General features: G+C 41.3%; 4 protein-coding genes and 1 pseudogene across 8 annotated transcripts; 3 read left to right on the forward strand and 2 right to left on the reverse strand.

Annotated features, from left to right (window-relative positions):
• Positions 1 to 1,470: 1,470 nt before the first annotated feature.
• On the reverse strand, positions 1,471 to 2,608 carry LOC135627455 (uncharacterized). The gene has a single exon (XM_065133563.1). It carries the CDS (start codon positions 2,427 to 2,429, stop codon positions 1,647 to 1,649), a length of 783 nt encoding a protein of 260 aa, XP_064989635.1. The 5' UTR covers positions 2,430 to 2,608; the 3' UTR covers positions 1,471 to 1,646.
• A 2,504-nt stretch (positions 2,609 to 5,112) lies between these two features.
• On the forward strand, positions 5,113 to 6,320 carry LOC103972469 (uncharacterized). The gene has a single exon (XM_065133234.1). It carries the CDS (start codon positions 5,631 to 5,633, stop codon positions 5,943 to 5,945), a length of 315 nt encoding a protein of 104 aa, XP_064989306.1. The 5' UTR covers positions 5,113 to 5,630; the 3' UTR covers positions 5,946 to 6,320.
• A 3,212-nt stretch (positions 6,321 to 9,532) lies between these two features.
• Positions 9,533 to 12,625, reverse strand: LOC135627026 (ubiquitin-ribosomal protein eL40 fusion protein-like). Of its 2 annotated transcripts, none has more exons than XM_065132958.1 (5): positions 12,462 to 12,623; positions 12,284 to 12,370; positions 12,072 to 12,174; positions 10,073 to 10,139; positions 9,533 to 9,799 (listed from the first exon to the last, which is right to left on the reverse strand). In XM_065132958.1, the coding sequence occupies exons 1-5, from the start codon at positions 12,562 to 12,564 to the stop codon at positions 9,773 to 9,775; spliced, it is 387 nt and encodes a 128-aa protein (XP_064989030.1). In that variant the 5' UTR covers positions 12,565 to 12,623; the 3' UTR covers positions 9,533 to 9,772. The 2 variants fall into 2 exon arrangements, with proteins under 2 accessions (XP_064989030.1, XP_064989029.1); XM_065132957.1 differs by having other exon boundaries at positions 9,729 to 9,949; positions 12,462 to 12,625.
• A 156-nt stretch (positions 12,626 to 12,781) lies between these two features.
• On the forward strand, positions 12,782 to 14,937 carry LOC135627025 (protein S40-7-like). Of its 4 annotated transcripts, none has more exons than XR_010492520.1 (3): positions 12,782 to 14,188; positions 14,477 to 14,553; positions 14,619 to 14,937. XR_010492520.1 is itself a non-coding variant. In XM_065132955.1 (2 exons), the coding sequence occupies exon 1, from the start codon at positions 13,492 to 13,494 to the stop codon at positions 14,182 to 14,184; it is 693 nt and encodes a 230-aa protein (XP_064989027.1). In that variant the 5' UTR covers positions 12,782 to 13,491; the 3' UTR covers positions 14,185 to 14,188; positions 14,477 to 14,937. The 4 variants fall into 4 exon arrangements, 2 of the variants coding, with proteins under 2 accessions (XP_064989027.1, XP_064989028.1); XR_010492521.1 differs by having other exon boundaries at positions 14,489 to 14,553; XM_065132955.1 differs by having other exon boundaries at positions 14,477 to 14,937.
• Positions 14,938 to 16,430: 1,493 nt separating this feature from the next.
• LOC135627626 (transcription repressor OFP13-like) lies at positions 16,431 to 17,111 on the forward strand (annotated as a pseudogene).
• The last annotated feature ends 2,112 nt before the right edge of the window (positions 17,112 to 19,223 follow it).

Consider the following 19,223-nt stretch of genomic DNA (forward strand, 5'->3'; position numbering starts at 1 on the left):
TACTTCCGTTGTGGTGTTACACGAAGGGATTAATGATGCTATGAAACTTACAACTGAGGCTTGAATAACTTATCGAATAAGAGGATTTTATCATAACCATAACTTGTGATCAAGATTTATCAATGGGATGGGTTCTCCTAATATTTGAATATTTTCTGATGGACAACTAAGAGAGCTATCAATGTAACGTAATATATCATATCCAAAGAAGAGAATGGTGAATTATGCTCGTCTCAAGATGCATAGTTGCCACCTTTGGAGTGCTTGAAGTGAATTAGAGTTACTCAATTAATATATATAAGTTCTCTAGATTGAGATAAATTATTATATTATGAGGAAACAATAATTGGAGTTTAAAATAGAAGCGAATGATATATTGAGAAGATGTTGTGATCCAATAAGAAAAATTCAGAACTAACTGGTGATCTGGTTTGGATAAGAAAAATTCAAAACTAACTGGTGATCTGGTTTGGATGTGCAGATGATAGAGAAGTGCATAGGGAATAATATAATCTAACGGAAGAGACATGGGAGAATATAATCTGAGATGTGTAGAAGAGAGCGCTCCTTTTTTTTCTTTTCTTGAGTCATTCTTTCGATCACGAGTGTTCATAGCATAGTCCAAAGGATAGTGGAAGGCAATAAATTATCGCCGAGAGGTTGACGTGAAGGGGACGAGAATATTGGTGAAGATGCAAGGTAGTAGGTAGGAGCAAAGGGAACACCCACTATGCAAGATTGCACAACGATGGAAGATCATCGATCGAAGATGTTGGTAAATATGCTATAGAGGAGTTGCGATAGGAGATCGGCACGAAGGAGTTACAAAAAGAAACTCATAATATTGCTATTATCTAATGTGATACCATGATAAATATTTTTAATTTGATTATAGAATAGATTCAATCTACCGTTATCGGAAAACTTCAGCAAACAAACAAGAAGAACTAAGTGCACGTTATTAAAATCGGATGGGGCTGCATCACACAATAGACAATTTATCCTACAAGACGAGGCTCAATTGTTCCATGGATCTCGTTATTTGGGCCTGAAATTTGCCTCCGCAGAGGCCCACATAGTGATCACAAGCCTTAAGATGCAATTAACATGATATCAAAGGGAGAAGAAAAAAAAATCATCTTTTGATTGATTTGGATCACACACAAACATAATCACCATCGATCAGGTTTAATTTTTGGATTCAACGATACGAAATAAAATTTTAAGATTATCATGCATTTAATTACCCTTCTCTCGTGGTTTGACATGCTCGGTCTGGTATGAAGTTGTTGGAAGCTCGAGGGGTGGTGGGCTTTATTTTTATGATCGATTCGAAATCTATTTGAAACGACGGGTTTCGATTTCGATTTCGATTTCAGATCCTAAATAGAATTCGATTATGATTCCATTATATTTCAATTCTAAATCGATTCCTCCCTATGACAAGCTTTGACAGTGAAGCCACCGACATCCTAACCATCACGTTTTGTTTGTTTATTTATTTATTTATTTATTGACTTCCACTGTACAAACAAATACTTCCCTCACCTCACCTCACCTCACGCACCGCTCTCCAAAATTTTCCACACGCGAGAAACATAAAAGTCAGCAACAAAGAAGCTACTCCCAAGGGTTGCGGGCCCCGCTTAGTCGTCCTTCTCAACCGTCGCCGCCCCTTCCCGGTTCCTCGCCTCCAGCTCCGCTTCCTCTCCCCACGACGCCGCTCGCCGCCCCGACGAGAACCGCCTCATCCCTCCTCCCAGACCCGACCCCGGACCCGCAGGATATGGCGCCGTTGTTGCTTCCCTCGACGCCTTCTTCACTGTCTTCTCCAAGATGCTCCTCCGCGGCGGCGATGAGTTCTTCTCGACCGGCACCTCCGGCTGGCGGCGTCCGCCGCCGCCCAGCCCGAGGATGGCCATGAAACCCGCACAACAGCCCGTCACCTCCGGCTCCACCACCGGGTCGCGCTGCTGCTCCAGCTGGCGCCGCGCCCGCGCCCTCTCCGACCCGACCTTACCGAAGCAGGACACCTTCGGGGACCCCGGCTCCCTCTCCGGCACCGCCGACTTCCGCCCTCCCCCGCGGCCGCCCTTCTTGGGGAAGATCCGGCCTTGGGTGGACCGCCGGGTGCACCGCCCGCCGTAGCCGGAGGTCTGGACCTTGGCGGGGAGGCCGATGATGGGCGGCTTCCGGGGGACGGAGAAGCGCTCGGAGCTGGACCGGGACTTGGAGTTGGCCTGGCCGGACTTGGGGTTGGTGAGCCCCTTGGTGGACTCCTCGCGATCGTAGATGCGGTATCCGAGGCCACCGCCACTCCTCCCGACGGGAACCTCGAATGACACTCGCGGGAGGTGAGGATCATGCTCCTCCTCCTCCTTCTCCTCCGGCGGCGGTGGGGTTCGTGTATCGCAGTCGACCTGGGGCATCGGATGAGAGTAAGAGAGAGAGGAGAGGGAATTGAGAGGAGAATCCGTGAAGAGAGCCGAGGAGTGTGGATGAGAGCTTTAAAGAGGAAGAAGAAGCATTGCTAGGGATGGAAATGGACGCCATCTTCCGTCGCGGGCTCCACCACCGCCCCGTCCCCCGCCCCCGTCTGTTACGCTACACGACGCCCTCATCTTACAATGTAGATCGGTGATGCAGAATAACGTTTTCCCGATATATATATATATATATATATATATATATATATCGGGAGTTACTGCCAATGAGGAGTCCGATTTGTTGTGTCAAGTCAAGCAAAGATATGCGGTATGAGAAGTCGGAACAAGTTGGCGCTTCGACCCACACAAACACGACACAAAACCAACTATTTCTTTGTTTGTTTGACTTTTGTGGTGTCAAAAGATTTGACACTAATAATCCAATTCAAGCATAATTTAAAGATGGATCCATGACATCATGGGTGACGGCATTGCATTAGTGACTTTGACCCTGACCATGACAAATTCAACACAGTATATAAGTGAATCAGCAAACATGGAGACAGCGAGGATACGGCATATTCACGGTGCTACGTTAGAGATTCAAAGCTAGATTCGTAGGACACGGCCATCACATTCGCCTCTTCCGATGTTTGGGAGGCCCATCTTGAGCTTAAGCTTAGACGTTGGATGAAGGGGAGGGACGCTCACCACCACTCGCTGAACCGAGGAACCATTCAACGAGTGCATCGTTATCCGGCCCCACAAACCTTGTGTCACTGGTACACCGATTGGATGACGAGCGAATCAGGTGACAAAACAAATGGCTAATAGTTAAAACTTCTAATATTTCGATTGTTAGATTTAAAAAATTTATATTACAATCTTATAAAAGTGAAATAACTAATTTTATTTACACTAATTCCATCAATTTTATCGAAAGTATGAAAATAATAAATAAAAATAATAATTTTAATATTTGAATTGATGATAGCGGATGATGTTGTTACTAGAGGTCGCGGATGACTATCGTAGACGAGGAGAACGACAATGAGAGGTGAGGATCACTCTTCTCATCAACAATAGCCCCCAATGACGTCGTCATCCGTCACCACCAACGTCGTCCGTCACTATTAACTGAAACAATAAAATTATCTTTTTACCCATTGTTTTTATGCTTTTGTAGATAGATATTTCACTTTCAAAACTTTATGGATTCTAATGTAAATTTTTTAAAACTAGAGATTGAGATGCAAATGAGGTCTAATTACATAAGATAATATGTAATTATCCCCAAAATAATATTAAATTAAAAATATACTTAAAATTTTAATTATATTTATATATTATATAACATAAAAAAAAATTTATAGTAAAAATATATTTAAAAACTTATAACAAAAAAGATGCATAATACTGTTAATATTGGTCCCAAGCCTGGATGAAAAATATGAAGAGTTACGTTAAGTCACTAACAACTAATATAAAACAATGTTAGAACTTATAAACATGGATTTTAATCAATTCCAGTATAGAATTACGTTGTCACCGGAAAGTAACGCGAGACACTTTCCCATCTAAGTGTCCTAAATTATAAATGATGGGCTAAAATGTCGCTCAGAAATAATCTATCACATCAGTACCCAAATGTGATGCAAAATAGACAAGGGTTATCTATTTATTTTGGACCTAAATAAGTTAGTCCAAGAATTAAGAATTAAATTAGTAACTTGGAATATATAAAAACATATCAAAAATAATAGATACTAATGATCAAAAGAAGAATAAATATTATTTACTTACGAGAGGCAAAACAAAGGGAAAAAAAACTATGAAGAGGTTAATAGTGCTAAATTTAAATTTTGATATACTGAAAAATTAAACATAGAAATAGTTTAAAAATTATTGTTGATAAAGATATTATGAATAATGTTATCAATATAAAAATATTTATAGATAAAATCATAATTTTAAAACTTACGAAAGGATATGATATTTTGAATGTGATTAGTACTTATGCCTCTCAGATTAGATTAGATGATCCAACCGAAAAAAAAAAATTGAGAAAGCTTAAGTAACATCATTCGAGGAATGCTTATAATAAAAAATTTAATAATTTAAGAATATTTAAATCATCATTTAGGAAAAACAAATGGTTAATATAAAAGGATGCATAGCAACTTTAGTTATGGTATGGAGAGAGAAATAAAGATGATGGTATGGTTTTAAATTTTACAACTTTATATGATCTTATAATTATAAACACTCATTTTAAAAGAAGATATAAATATTTAATTACTTATAAATTATAGTCATATAGATTTTTTTCTTACTAGAAATATAAATAATATTATTTATAAGAATTATAAACTTATACCTAGTGAATACTTGACGAATTATGATATTAGATCTTTATCATAAAAAATGAAAGAAGAAAAAAATTATGATTACTAGATAGTGAAATTTTAAAGATAACAATATAAACCCTTTTAAGAATAAGATGAAAAGGAAAGTGACTTAAAACTTAAATAGAAATAATATTAATATTATTTGGACTATAATCATTAATAATAATAAGATTAGATGTGTAACCTTAACAAAGAGTTGTCGGTGGTGTGAGGAAGTCTTTCATGGAGAAGCTAATAATGTTTGCCTTTGTTGCCACCAATCTTTAGTCGCCGCTCAGTGGTTTGCTAAAGCTTTCGGATGGAGCATTAAGTCACCACCGCTCAGTGGGTCTCCGGCGCCAACTTATATCATCTGCCGGCCGAGAGAATTGGAGTATCGAAAGCTGATGCCGGAAGAGGAATCGAAACATCGAGCAGTAGGCGTTTCAGAATCCAACACTACTTTGCTTCATCGATCGATCTCAGTAAATCCATCCACCTTTGGTCTCCGGCGCCAACTTATATCATCTGCCGGCCGAGAGAATTGGAGTATCGAAAGCTGATGCCGGAAGAGGAATCGAAACATTTAGCAGCAGGCGTTTCAGAATCCAACACTTCTTTGCTTCATCGATCGATCTCAGTAAATCCATGGATACCTTTGGGAGGACGTCTCAGCGTGCCCTTGCCGTCTAGACTTCTTCTGATTTACATAAATGCCCTCATATTTTACATGACGATGTTGGCCTTATCCGTGATGATATATATATGTGTCCACCACAGCCCCTCTCTGCCCTAAAAACGCACGAGAGCGAGGCTAATGCCCGGTGAGGGAGAAGGGGAGGCGAGCGATCGGACGCTTGGATGGCAAGGGAGAGTAGAGGATGAATGGCGGAGGATCAAGGAGCACGCCGAGACGTACCCGTACGTGTGGGGTTCGTACATCCTAGTCTACGGCAGCCTCAGCGCCTACCTCGCCTACCGATGGCGGAAGCTACGGCGGACGGAGGACCGCGTCCGAACCCTCCGAGAACGCCTCCGAACGCTCGTCGAGGCTGAGGGTTCGGCGGCGGCTGCAGGCACCGCCGGATCGGCCGCCCCTTCGATGCCGAACAAGTCGCGTGGGCCTTCTTAAGGATTTTGTGTCCTCGAAATCGGTTAGTACCGATCTGAACCGCTCCTTTGAGTTTTTATTGGGTCTTGTTATGTGATATTCTGGAATTTAGGGTTTTAGCTGCTTAGCATTTTGGGCCGAAGAATCCTCAGTTCTGCTACATTACGCAGTAAAAGGGATCAAAATTGCAACTTCTGTAATTTTCTCTTGCCATCGCAACAACTTTTTTACTACTGCATCTCTTATATTGAACTAAAGGAGGCTCTTATTTGATGAACTTCCGTGAACAGGGTTTGTAATGCTGGGGTTAGACGGTTCTGTTGAGGAACGTATAGTGTGAGACCGTAATGTGCCCTTCCTATCAGTCTAATCCATATTTTTATTAGTGATTTTTAAGCTTGTTGCATTTCTTGAGATCACATGCCATTTTCAAATTCATTTCTTAATCCACAAGGGTTATCTGCAACGTATTCAGCTTAACTAATGATTTGATTTGCACTATGTTTGTAATTGATTTGAGCTCTAATTCTTGAGACATAAGTGGAGTAGAATCGACAGAGCAAGCTGAGTTTTTTTTTTTTTTTGAAGGAGTGTATTGTGCCTATATCTTCTAAAATTAATAGATAAAGAGATATCAGGCTAAGGTCCAACTCCTAGGAATTTTACTGCAGATGCACTTTTTTGATATTATATTGTATATATTGGCTAGATATTTGAACGAGTTCTGCAATTTCAAGGCTAGAACTGTATTAGCATGGTCAGTGGTGCAGACTGGAGCAATGAAATCTTAGCCCTGTCATGCTAGTGCTGCATCGGCAGAATGTCTGTACCAAGGTGTCCTGTTGTCTTCTTCTATCTCAAAGCGTGCTACATGTTGACACCGGTAATAAGTTTGATAATTGGAGTAGACTGGACAGGGCAAGTTAAGTTATCTATATAGTTGCATGACTTTGTGGACTACTTGAGAGTTTTAATGGAGGCGCAAACATAGTTTAGGCATTACTATAACCTACATTTACGAATGAGTTGCAAACCTAGTCAACAATAGTTTGTTGACATGGGGAAATTCTGGATATGGCAAAAGCAGGATTGTCCCTCTAATGGAATATTTGTTGTTGCAAGATGAGTTCACAGCCAAAAAAGATATGGATGGATGACAGATATTTGTAGTCAAATTTGGCTGGGCAAGGCAAGTTTCAAAAGCTGGTGAAACAGGATCGGTGCTGAGGCATCATCGTAGGTATAAGTCCTCTTCACATTAGTTTCAAGCTGCTTGATCTGGTCTTGTCTGGTGTATACTACTATATACGGGACTATGAACCAGATAAATTGCTGTTTGAGAATTTCAAAACCAAAACATTTCATTGTAGAAACCAAACCAAACTGGCATATTATTGTTTGGCTCAGTTTTATTTAACTTCCATATTTATATAAGCCAACCTACAGCATATATCCTTAGGAATTCTCTAATTTCTCAAAGTTATGATTTGTGGTGAGATGAGAACAGACTAGATAAACAAATAAACAGGCTCTGGTTATGATCACTGTTAGGACTTTGAATGCAAATGCAATATAGATTTAGTATGAGAACAAATATTATTGGTATATAATAAAACCAACATGTAATCTCTTTTCCTCATAATTCTTTTTAATCTATCATTTTTATTTAGTTTAAACCCAGTCAAACCACATGTTATGGTGCTGTTCCGTTTAGATTAGCAGTTTAGACAACACAGTTAACACCTCCATGGATCTTAATAGATAATAAGGTTCACCATAGGCAGAGGAGAGATTCCTAAGAGTAACAAATGCTTCTCTGATACTTATCTGTTGTTATTTTATTTCAGTAAAGCATTTGCTTATAACAATAATCATGCAGTTTTCTGGTAAGATTATTAAGTTAGGGATGAAAAGTGGCTTTCAACTCTGCATTTGCTGTCTGTACATGTTTGATTTGGTGTAGGCAAGGAACTCGAGTCCTCAATTTTTATTTTTTTGTCTATTATCTATCATGCTTCTACAAGAATAACTTTTGCTGTTTTCTAATTAGATGGCTCCTTTGAGTTCCAATCCTTGAATTTAGAACAGCTAATGGCACAGTGTGACCGTAGTAGTTAGAACTGCTACGGTTAATTAAACTTCTAAGTTGAGCTTTCTCAGTTGCCGCTTTTTACATGCTATTATTCTCCAACAAAATATTGTGGGAAGAGAGAAAATTTCATGGATCTGATTTCGGTCTTTCAAGAAGCAAGAAGAATATATAGCAGATCTTTATGCGTTGGGAGTAGGTGAAAACACACTGTATATGGATCAAATACTGGAAATTTTTAGATAACATTGAGAGAATATTTGATATGGATATGTATTCGAAGTAGGATGATGAATAACAGTTGGATTTTTTTGATGGGTATAAGCTTGTTTGTAGTTACGGATTAGGATAAAGGTGTATGGAAACAAACGCATGCTATTAATATTGAAATTTCTTTCACCTCTAGTGTGATACTAAATTGGGATGTTTTTCAAATATAGTCTTCTCTTTATCTTTTTTTTTCAACTTCCTCCTTCATTTGGCTCTCTCATCACTGAGTTTTTGCTCCCTTTTTATTTTGTTTTACAATCATTCATTTTATTTTTATTTTTCCTTTTCATATCAAAACAACAAGTCTTGTTATTCACTTATTTTTCCTCCGCCACCAACTTATTTGAGTTTAATATTTTAGTTTTTGGTCATCAAATATCTGATTTTCAAATATAATATAGTTGCATTTCACATATATATATATATATATATATATATATATATATATATATATATATATATATATATATATATATATATATATATATATTGTTATACAACAATAATAACAATAAGGTTGTAAGTCTCAATTATTATTTTGGATCGATTATATGAATCTTATGTCAAAATCATATGGTTAGTTAAGTTCGAAATATTTAAATTTGTATTTATAATAATTATTATTATTTATATCTTTTTTCGTATCATTAATATTAATTATTTTATATTTTTTTACTATCGATCAATCATATCCAGAAATCAATCTTTTCAACACATGTCTACACTAACGGATCTCACTCGTCGTCATCTTATCCGGTGCAAGGATTAAAAAGAAATATGACATCCAAAAAATATGGAACCAAAGTTAACTATTGTTAAGGCAGCACAAGTCGGTGCAGTCATTGTTTTCTTGAAGCACAACGAGAAAACAGAGAACGCAATTCGGGAATATCTCGGTTGTCGTTCCTGATGGGCTGCTCAGCCACCTTCTTCTTGTACCTCACCACCATTTCTCATGCTGAACAAGAAAGAACAGCCATTTCTTGTAAGCATGTAAATTAATAATATTCCTTTTCTGATACATTAAACATATAACACAACGAACCAAGTGAATTAACATGAAACAGATATAGAGCTCGCTGTGGTCATCTAACATCGAAGACCACATACTACAGCACACGACCGAGATAGCAAGATTGTTCACATTAAATAATTCGGTTGGCATCGATAATTGCTGAAAGAAAGATCCTCGCGCAGCTCAACTGCCTTTTCTGCAATTTGGCTGTAGCTTTTTAATACAAATTTCAGGTGGCAAAATCGATAGATATTATTTGATTGAGAACAATCAATAGAAATATTAATTGCTAAAGATACTTCAAAACATTCAGAAAACAACATGGTCCTTTTACGTGCCAACACGTTTGTTTGCAGCAACAAAGCAATAAAAATAAGCTTCATGTGAAAAATGAAAACAGCCGATGACAGCTAATCTAGATGGGACATCATTTTGGCTTCTCAGAACACGCATCAAGCAACTCAAACCAACAGCTTACTTGATCTTCTTCTTGGGCCTCAGCTGCAAACCAAAACAAGCGGGAGATTACTAGCAGTTTGAAATCATCTCTGTTTCCCATGTTTTTTAAAATAAGAAACAATGTTGCCTTGAGGAAACCAGCATTAGTTAGTAAGGGGGTGGTGTAATATACGGGAAGAATACTTGGAACCTCTGTGGAACAAGACAGATTAAAATTAAATAACTCACAAAATTGTTTAGAATTTTGCAAGAATGAATATTCACTGTATTTCCACAAAACCAATCAAACTAACCAATACGGAGATAAAGAGGTACCTGGTTGCTGTGGCCGCACTTCTTTTTACGGCAATTAACAGCCCTTGGATGCAATCTTGCATAGCATCTGGACGGAGAAAACGAGGATGGTTATCGCATAGTCTCAAATGGTTATGTAAAACTAAACAAAATAAGAAAACCAGCAGATGCAATGCACGTAGATTGCTCCATGTCTATATCCTTTCAAGGACTTAGGCATGCAAAAGAACATATATACAATATAGTACTCTACTCTCAAAGCATTTTTCACTTATCAAACAAGCCAACACAAATTTGCAGCCATATAGACATCCACAAATTATATCCACAGCAAAAAAAAAAATATCAGTCAACTGAAATTTTGTTTAGTGCGCATCGGGTACACTAGATAAGCATGACATTAATGCAAGGAGCTTGAAGCACCAGAACCATTACCACAAATTCATTCAGTGTTATGAGACTAGTACAAGAAAAGGATCAACAACAGGCACTGCAAATAGAAGAGCAACTATGTGGAGCACTGCATACACAAGGAAATCCATAACAGAAAATGAGAAACTATAGCCATTTTTACATGTAGATGCAACAGCAAAGGAAACGTCACAATGAAAGCAAAAAATCCGCGCAGATGTCATAAGCCTGGAGTAACAATTAATCATGAGACAAAAACTAAGCTTCCAAGAACTTTTATTGCCTGCAGTATGAAAACAACAGTCTTGCTTAAAACCACATCAGCAACAATTATAAACTTCATGAATGAGATACCGAATAAGAACACAGGATAAGAACACAGAATAAGAAAAAAAGTACACAGAATAAGATACCGAATAATAAAAAGAACACAGAATAAGAAACTGATTATCAACAAAAAAAAAAGTACACAGACTGAGATACCGAATGATAATAATTCAACCAAAAGCAAATGGTTACCAAGTTATCGGCAAGAACACACAGGATCGCTAGCAATATTTTCACAAGATAGCAAATCATCTATATGATTTATATTTAAAAACACTCAAATGCAAAATTGAAGCTATGAAAGGAAATTGCACACCTTGTATCATTTGGGAATCTATCTAATAACGTGTCCTTAAAATGCTTCAATACTCGGAACAATTACTGATGACATTTTTGGGACAGCCTAACATTGCTGAATTGAAACATGAAAGTCAAAATTATTAATAGGTTACTAACTCCCTGGAGATATCTTTGTTTATGCATAGCCCATTAGCCTCATTAAATCTTTGTTTCTTCATAGATAATTAGCTCTTGTTGCTAGTAGAAAACTCAAACCAAGTATTTAAAAGAAATCCAGCTGAACAAAATAACCAATTAAAAGTACCTAGAAAAAGAATTGCAGGCATTTGTGTTGCTTTACTAGCAATTAAAGAGAAGATAAGCCTGACAAATAAGACATGAAGAGGTTGCCTAATAGAATAACACAAAGAAAACCAGCAGCCCAGAAGTTAAAAGAAACCAAATTAACTAATCACAATACAAAATAAATATTACACATGTAAGAGTTCTTTATGCATTTTCCATTGGAAAAAACTTTACTTCTTATAGAACGCAAGATTCTCACCTATTATCCCATCCATGATATGAGCTTCAAACTAATAAACTGCATCTGTTGACAACAATAAGGGTACAAAGCCCTAAGGCAGAAAATTGATCCATGTAGGACAACACAAAGGGTGGTACAATTTTAGATATGTTGCGAACTCTAGCAAAATGATGGCATTGCGACGACACATCTCCATGAACATTCAAAAATTCTACTTTATACTCAAATAGTGCAGATATCTAACTTTTGCTGAAAGTTATTAGTGTTTAATATATTTACACCTACAAGTTTAATATAACGAATAACGAATTAGTGTTTAATATATTTACACCTACAAGTCATTTTTTAGTACCTTTTGCTGAAAGCAATTATGCATGGTACGCAGATCAGAAACAAAAATTTTCACAGACTTAAAGATCATAAAGACTTAAGTAATAAGGTTAGACGATATCTAACTTTCTGCAGATCATCTTTTCCTGATTATATTTCCTGGCTAGAGCCATCAGAGAGGGCTCAATGATACCGCCCCTCAGCCTCAGCACCAAATGCAGCGTCGACTCTGCATCACCACAAAAAAAAACACAACTCTTGTCAACTCTTGATAACCAATCAACAAGAAACACAAATGAAACAAAAAAGAGAAATCTAATATGATCACAAGATATCACCTTTCTGAATGTTGTAGTCGGCGAGTGTCCGTCCATCCTCGAGCTGCTTCCCGGCAAAGATCAGTCGCTGCTGGTCCGGCGGAATCCCTAATTTTGTTGGGTGAAAAGGCCCACAAAACGATCAGAAACCACATGCGAGATCCCACCGAGTCAAAATCGACGAACCACGAGAAAGTACCTTCTTTGTCCTGGATCTTGGTCTTGACGTTGTCGATGGTGTCGCTGCTCTCGACCTCGAGGGTGATGGTCTTCCCCGTGAGGGTTTTCACGAAGATCTGCATCTTTGTCACTCGTTCTTGCTCCCTCTTCCCGCGCCTCCCCTCCCTCTCCCGTAAACGAAACCCTACCACCGTTCGGGAGTACTTTTATCTTAGGGTTACCATGTTGCAGTTCCATACTGACGAAGTTGCCCTTCGATGTCAGTCGTTTTACCCAATCCTGTCCACAGCTCGCTTGGGTCGAGTCGGACCGCGTCGGCCAACAGCGGACCATGTTCGGTCTTGTAGTAGCTGGCCTCCACCATACTTGTCAGCCGGGCTGAATCAGCACCGAAAGAACCCGAGGTGCTGGCCCGTCTCGCGGACGCAACAACGCCCTCAGAGAATATGTGATTTGTCAGGGTTGATCGAGTCTAATCGATTCCAACTCGATAGCAGCGATCCACCTCCTTTTGTTTTCCCATCCCTTTCTAGTAGAAACAAAAGTGAATATGACACTAACGATGTAAATTTTAATTATGCACCGTTATTCCAATATCAAGTAGGACACGAACTTAATATTTTTAATGATGTGATGCATATGGCGACCTTTTTACTCATGCGTCTCACGCTCCCTTGACGCGCGTCACGTCGATTTGTCGATGCTTGTGCCGTGACTTAAGTCGTGTGACTGGTGCATGCTGCATTCGTTGGGGAGGTAGTGAATGATGTGTCGTCTGCGACGCCTCCAAGATCTCTGCCATAGAGCATATGACACGAATCCTCTCACCGCGGTTGTGCTGTTTACCAAGTGATGTGACGCGATCGGTTGATTCGTGCGAAGGCCCATAAACGACAGTGACTACGACAACGACCACGACAAGTGGCGTCCTTTCTCCCACCACAGCTCTCCGGCTGCGCTCCGAGTCCCGCTTTGCTTCCCTTATCGCCGCCGCCGCCGCCCCCGCCCGATCCCCCGGCCACCCTCTGCCTCGATAGACTCTTCGTTCCATGGAGGGTCTCCGCCATCAGCGATCCCCCGGCTCTGACCGCTTCCTCGGCCTCTTCTCTCCGCCCCCGCCCGACCAACCCGCCGGGGTCGAGCTCCACGAGTCCGATGTGCTGTGGACCTCACTCGACCCGGCGCCGTCTCTGCCGGAGACGGCGAAGCCTAGCCCTAGCACCTTCCTCTCCCTCTCCTCCCGTGGCGCTCCCCGCGGCCCGAGGGACCGGAGCTTCGGAATCCTCGCCGCCCTACCGGAGGACGACGGGGGCTGCGTCCCCGCCGCTGCTCCCCCTCTCCTCCAGCGGAAGCCATCAATTTCCGCCTCCTCCAACTCCCCGTCTTCCTCGTCCACCACCGCGGCGCGGATGATCCCCGCGATCCCCAGAGCGAAGCCGGAGTACTCGCTCTCGGTGCCGGTGGGGAAAGTGCACCGACCGCAGTCGCTTCCGATCAATGTGCCTGTCGTGCCCCGGAGAACGACGGGGCTCGGGGTGGAGGGCGCCGATGGGGCAGACGACGGAGGCGGGGACGAGCACGAGATGATGATGCCGCCTCACGAGATCGTGGCGAGGACTCACGGGAAGGGATCGAGGATGACAACCTTCTCGGTGCTGGAAGGGGCAGGGAGGACGCTGAAAGGAAGGGATCTGCGGCGCGTCCGTGACGTAGTGTTGAGGCAGACGGGATTTGTGGATTGATACGGTAAGCTGTTTGCTTTTGTTAGCAGTCTATGATTTGTTTGGATCATTTTCCCGCAATCGATAAATTTGATGGGAATGAACGGTTGGAAGTCTTCGATCGGCGTTTGATCGGTCGTCTGTTGTTGTTTAGTTTCACTACGGGTTCATAAGCCAGAGGGTCATAGAACTGCTTGCTGCATGTCGTTAACGGTTGTCGTGCAAAACCACATTCTTTTAGATTTCCCATCTTCGAAAACTATGATTTTAATCTCTGCCAAATGCTTGAAAGGAGTTTTGTCTCTGCTAACAGTTGTGTGTGCAGTCTTAGCTTGGAACGATGCCCAAAGTAGAGTGACAAAATCGAAACAAGAAAGCATCATGCAATTGGTAAGCGGAAAATGGTGTTTTGATCCGTGACTGACTAATGATCAAGACAAATTTTCGTATGGCAGTTGATGCAATTGATCAAGTAAGAATGTGGGCATTGCCGTAGACTCTCTGGCTCTTTTTATCAAGTCCAAATTTTATGTGCGAAGGAAGATCTTGGAGGACAACAGCATTTCATTTTAGTGGTTCTAAGTACGTAGGTCGAGAAGACCGAACCACTATGTAGAGCAAGGGGATCATCAACCTCCCTTTGTCACGGAAATGACGACTCATGCGAGTTACTAATTTTGATATTCGCACAAAGCTGATAAATTTCCTGTAAAATGCAAGTATTTTGATGTCATGGTGTGTTGAAATCGCATCGATCCAAATACTTTTATTGGATATCTTGTTATGGTGGATCTGGTGATCTAAGTCGGTATATTAGCTTAACTACGAGAATCTTTCTCGTTGCTATTCGACTTAATTAATATTTTGTTTCCTTAAGTTTACTTTTGATTAGCCAGCACGTCCTAACTCAAATATATATCGGTCGATCGATATATTTGACTGACATATCACGAGATGATAAAACATAAAAATTAAAATTTATTGCACTATTTCTGAGATATACATTTTGATATCAGCAATTAATGCAAATGTAATCCCGGGTGGACCACGAAGCCATGTTTTAAGGCAGTGGTTGACTTGCATTAGCCCATTAGAATATAAAGCACGGAAGCATCCCCTACCCTAACACCTACAAGCGAGTCGAAGAGGAATGCTGTCTTCTTCTTGTCTCCTTCGTTGCTTTGCTTGCGTACTGACCTCCTTGTTTAATTACGAGGACAAACATGCCTCTCAGAATCCGGCTATTAAAGCTCTCTAATTGGGGAGGAGGCGGAGGAGGAGTCAAGAGAGCATGTTTGGAACGGGAAGACACGATGGCTGCCATTAAGCGTTCGCTAGCTGACATGTTCCCATGGAAGGCAGGGACACGAGACATTGATGTTTGAATTATTGGCCTCTCGATCTTGATAAGATCGATTCTCCTGGGAAGGAGTCATCTTTCGATGCTCGCTAGGTGAATGCAAGCACATCGGACAAAGACAAGCAAGAGTGGAACCTTTAAATCCATTGTTCTGCCATGTGAGAGTGAGGATCATGAAATGAACCCAGAAACTTGGATACTTTTGTTGGGCATAGAAATGTTTCCTTCCGATCACCTACTCTTTGTATTTTCCTTGCCTTCATGTCTATCATGGGTTTGTAATAGCATACTTTGAACCTTTCATATGGATGGCATTATCATTACCGAGACTTGTGTTTGATTGTCCATCTCATGAATGACTTTTAAATAATAATGTATTCAAACGAGACAAATAAATGCATTGCCTTCAGCTTTTCATCATTGTTTATTTTATATCAAACTATACTTCACACTCTCCTTCTTTAAGGGTGCAAATTATTTAATATATTTTTCTCCGGTAAAAGAAAAGAAAAAAAAAAAAGGATTTATTTTTGGTATCTCAGATTTCATTGCTGCTCGCTGCTGTTGTTGTTGGATAGCAGGCGCACACAGCTTTCCACTTTGCCTTGTATTCCATTCGATGGGCAGAATAATAAGTCTCAAAATACACAAGCATGAGGAAAACAAGGCAAGACAAGGGAGCGGTTAGCTGCCCGAGTTGAAGGTTGCAGCTTCTCGTGAGAAGAAATGCTGCACCTTGTTGCAGCTAGCGAACAAAAAGCGGTAATCGCAACAGCAGAAGCGATCCATATTTGAGTGCGAGCAGTGAAGGTCACTGTTATCCTCCTCCAACTATTATTTATGGCTCGCTCACGGTGACTCGCCCTGCAAATCCCTGCCTTCAAATGCCTCAAGAAGGCCACCGCTATTTCCCTCGCCATTAACAACATCTCGTGCTGCACTGCACCGCACTGCACCGCATTCCATTCTCCTGTTCCTCTTCTTCGCATACATAAAAAGGACATCCGATATGGGCAGGAAACCAGGCTTCTTCTCTCTCTTCTCCGCCACGAGGTACACGAGCCACGCCTCTTCTCCCCCTACTCCTCTTCCATGGCCGTGGCCTTCCTGCAGCCACCCAAGGACCCGCTCCTTCAGGGAGAAAGACGGTGGCGTAGTAGACTACGTAGGCACGAAGAGTAGTGAGTCGTCATGCGGCGACGCCGTCGAGGCGGTCATCCGCGGGCTGCGGTCGGACAGGCTGTTCTTCGAGCCAGGCGCGACCAGCTCCATAGTGGAGGCGGCGGACGTCGGGGCCGTTCCGTTCGAGGGGAGCATCGCCATGGCGGTGGAGTCGGAGGACCCTTATCGTGACTTCAAGCAGTCGATGGAGGAGATGCTGACGGCTCATGGAGTCATAGACTGGGCGTGGCTCGAGGAGATGTTGGTTTGGTACTTGACAGCTAATGGAAAGAAGACGCACGAGCTCATAATAGGAGCCTTTGTGGACTTGCTTGTAAGCCTTGCTTCTTCTTCGTCTTCTTCTTCTTCTCCTCCATCTTCTTCCGATTCTTCTTGAGCCACCGAGATGGAGGAAGAGAACATATAAAGTGACGCGTTTGACTTCCTCTCTATTCCATCAGTGAATGCTGTAGCCATCGAAACAACACTCCAACATAGAGTTGCCAATCTGAGCTTCTCGAGGGAACACAAAATAGAGAAGAAAATGATTATATATGTATATATATGTAAAAAAAGAATTATATGCTGTTTAAACTTCCATTCGTCTTGCTGCAATGATCCTGCTGTTTTCGCATGCGTTGACGATTTGCTATAGCAAGCATTCAATATTTAGAGAGACTTCAAAGACATGAAGTTCTCCACCAAACGAGTCTTGCATAGACAAGTATTTCGAGGCATTCCATTGAATTGAATCGATAGGTGTGTACGACAAATAATAGCTATGAGAAAAGATCGTAGCTTAATGTCAGATAATAGGAAATAAGAATTGCTCGTAAGTTTAAACAGGATGATAATACACATACATAAGCAGTGAATTTGCATCATAATTAAAATCTGAAAATAAAGGAGCAGCGAATGCAACATTGGAAGATCATACAAAATGAAACACCACACTCTTTGTTATTATTATTTTTCGACGAATAGAAACAAATTCTTGAGGAATAGTCGGTCCAGATAAAGTGGAAATCGAATGCATGGTCGGAGGACATGCCTCTTAGTTATTCGATCGAACGATCGGCGTGCTCGAGGATCGCAGAGCAGCAGACGGCTCCAAGGAGAAAAGACAGGGAGATACCTTCAGCAGAGCTGTAGATGCTACGAGTGAGCCAAACGATACTGTGGTCTGCAACATGAAACTATAGATGAACAGTGAGTGCTACAAGCGACTGGCATCAGAAAACATCAAATGTTCCTTCCGCCTGTAGCTTCTCCACAGCAACAAGCGGCAGCGATGTATTGCCCTTGTTCCGGTGCGATGGGCAGACCACGCTGCCAACAAAATTCTCCACCGGCCTCTTCCTACCGGCCCGTAGAGCAAGCTGGTGTGCCGGAATGCAATCGTCGACACGTTGCGTACCTCACACTGTAGCAGCGACGAAGCAGTAGTTACGTACTTGGAATGCTGGCTCGATGCTGTAGAGTGGAGTAGCTTATGATGCAGAGATCTCATGTGGCGTTTTGGTCGGACGCAGGTGAAGAGCCTGCAGCGGTGGGTGGGTTGGGGCTCTGAGCACCAACTGTGCGCTGAAGAACCTGCAGCTCGGTGGGTTGGCGACAGCAGCCACAGTATCGCTGCTTCGGTGGACACACCCGAGGAACTATTGATGAATAGGAAGCCGGTCCTGAGCCCACGTTGGTTGCTTCCCTTGCGATGCCGTCCAAATCAAACATTAATAATGTTTTATTATCATCAGATCAAGAATCGAAGACGATGACTCAGCAGCTGGTAAAGAATTGGATTTTCTTCAGAGGACGACCGTAAGATTAGATTCTACGATCAAAGCTCATCGTCTTTATCCTAAAGATTATAGGCATCGGAAGAAGACAACCTTCTTCGGCCCACGTTGGTCGCTTGCAAATGAACATTAATAATTTTATTAAATTATATTTTGAATCGTAAATGCTTCTGTTGGGCGGATCAAAATTGAAGATCAAAACTCGTAAATAAATAATGTCAGATTCTATTCTAAAACCATCTAAAACCAAAACTCGTTTATGATAGCTGATAAGATTTTTTGAGAAAATCTCTCTATTCTGTCGAGGGAAATCCTTTATTCTGTTGAGAAAAATCCATCCTACTAATCTGTATAAATAGTAGAGGGACATGTTAATATATTCAAGTATTTTCAATAATTTTTTTTATTTTTTATTTTTTTCAACGTGGTATCAAAGCAGGTGAGACGGGCGAGATTCTACGACCATCGAAGCTTGGGAAATCTTTCTCGCTGGACTCACTTCCTCGTCGGACTCCCCTCTTCATTCGCTCCGTCCGTTGTACGATGCGTGATGCCTTCGTTGTTACCCCAGTCGCTGTCGTGACCACACTCGGCATCGCCATCAGGTGTGGCCACAACAATGGGGGCCTCTGCCCACTCTTTTTCTTTTCTCCTCAATGCGGCCTTCTTCTTCATCGGTGCAGTCCTGCTAAGACCAAGTCGCTATAGGTTTCTCTACGAAATCGCTGCAGCTTCCTCCTCTA

Source organism: Musa acuminata, chromosome BXJ2-11 (assembly GCF_036884655.1).
Source record: "Musa acuminata AAA Group cultivar baxijiao chromosome BXJ2-11, Cavendish_Baxijiao_AAA, whole genome shotgun sequence".
NCBI classification, from domain to species: Eukaryota; Viridiplantae; Streptophyta; class Magnoliopsida; order Zingiberales; family Musaceae; genus Musa; species Musa acuminata.

Bases quoted from the DNA above. Each gene is read 5' to 3' on its own strand.
- LOC135627455 (XM_065133563.1), bottom strand. From the start codon at position 2,429: ATGCCCCAGGTCGACTGCGATACACGAACCCCACCGCCGCCGGAGGAG.
- LOC103972469 (XM_065133234.1), top strand. From the start codon at position 5,631: ATGCCCGGTGAGGGAGAAGGGGAGGCGAGCGATCGGACGCTTGGATGG.
- LOC135627026 (XM_065132957.1), bottom strand. From the start codon at position 12,564: ATGCAGATCTTCGTGAAAACCCTCACGGGGAAGACCATCACCCTCGAG. The intron at 10,140-12,071 runs GTTAGATATCGT...TTCTCCGTCCAG, and splicing joins GAAAAGATGATCTGCAGAAA to ATGCTATGCAAGATTGCATC. The intron at 9,950-10,072 runs GTACCTCTTTAT...CTTGTTCCACAG, and splicing joins AGTGCGGCCACAGCAACCAG to AGGTTCCAAGTATTCTTCCC.
- LOC135627025 (XM_065132955.1), top strand. From the start codon at position 13,492: ATGGAGGGTCTCCGCCATCAGCGATCCCCCGGCTCTGACCGCTTCCTC.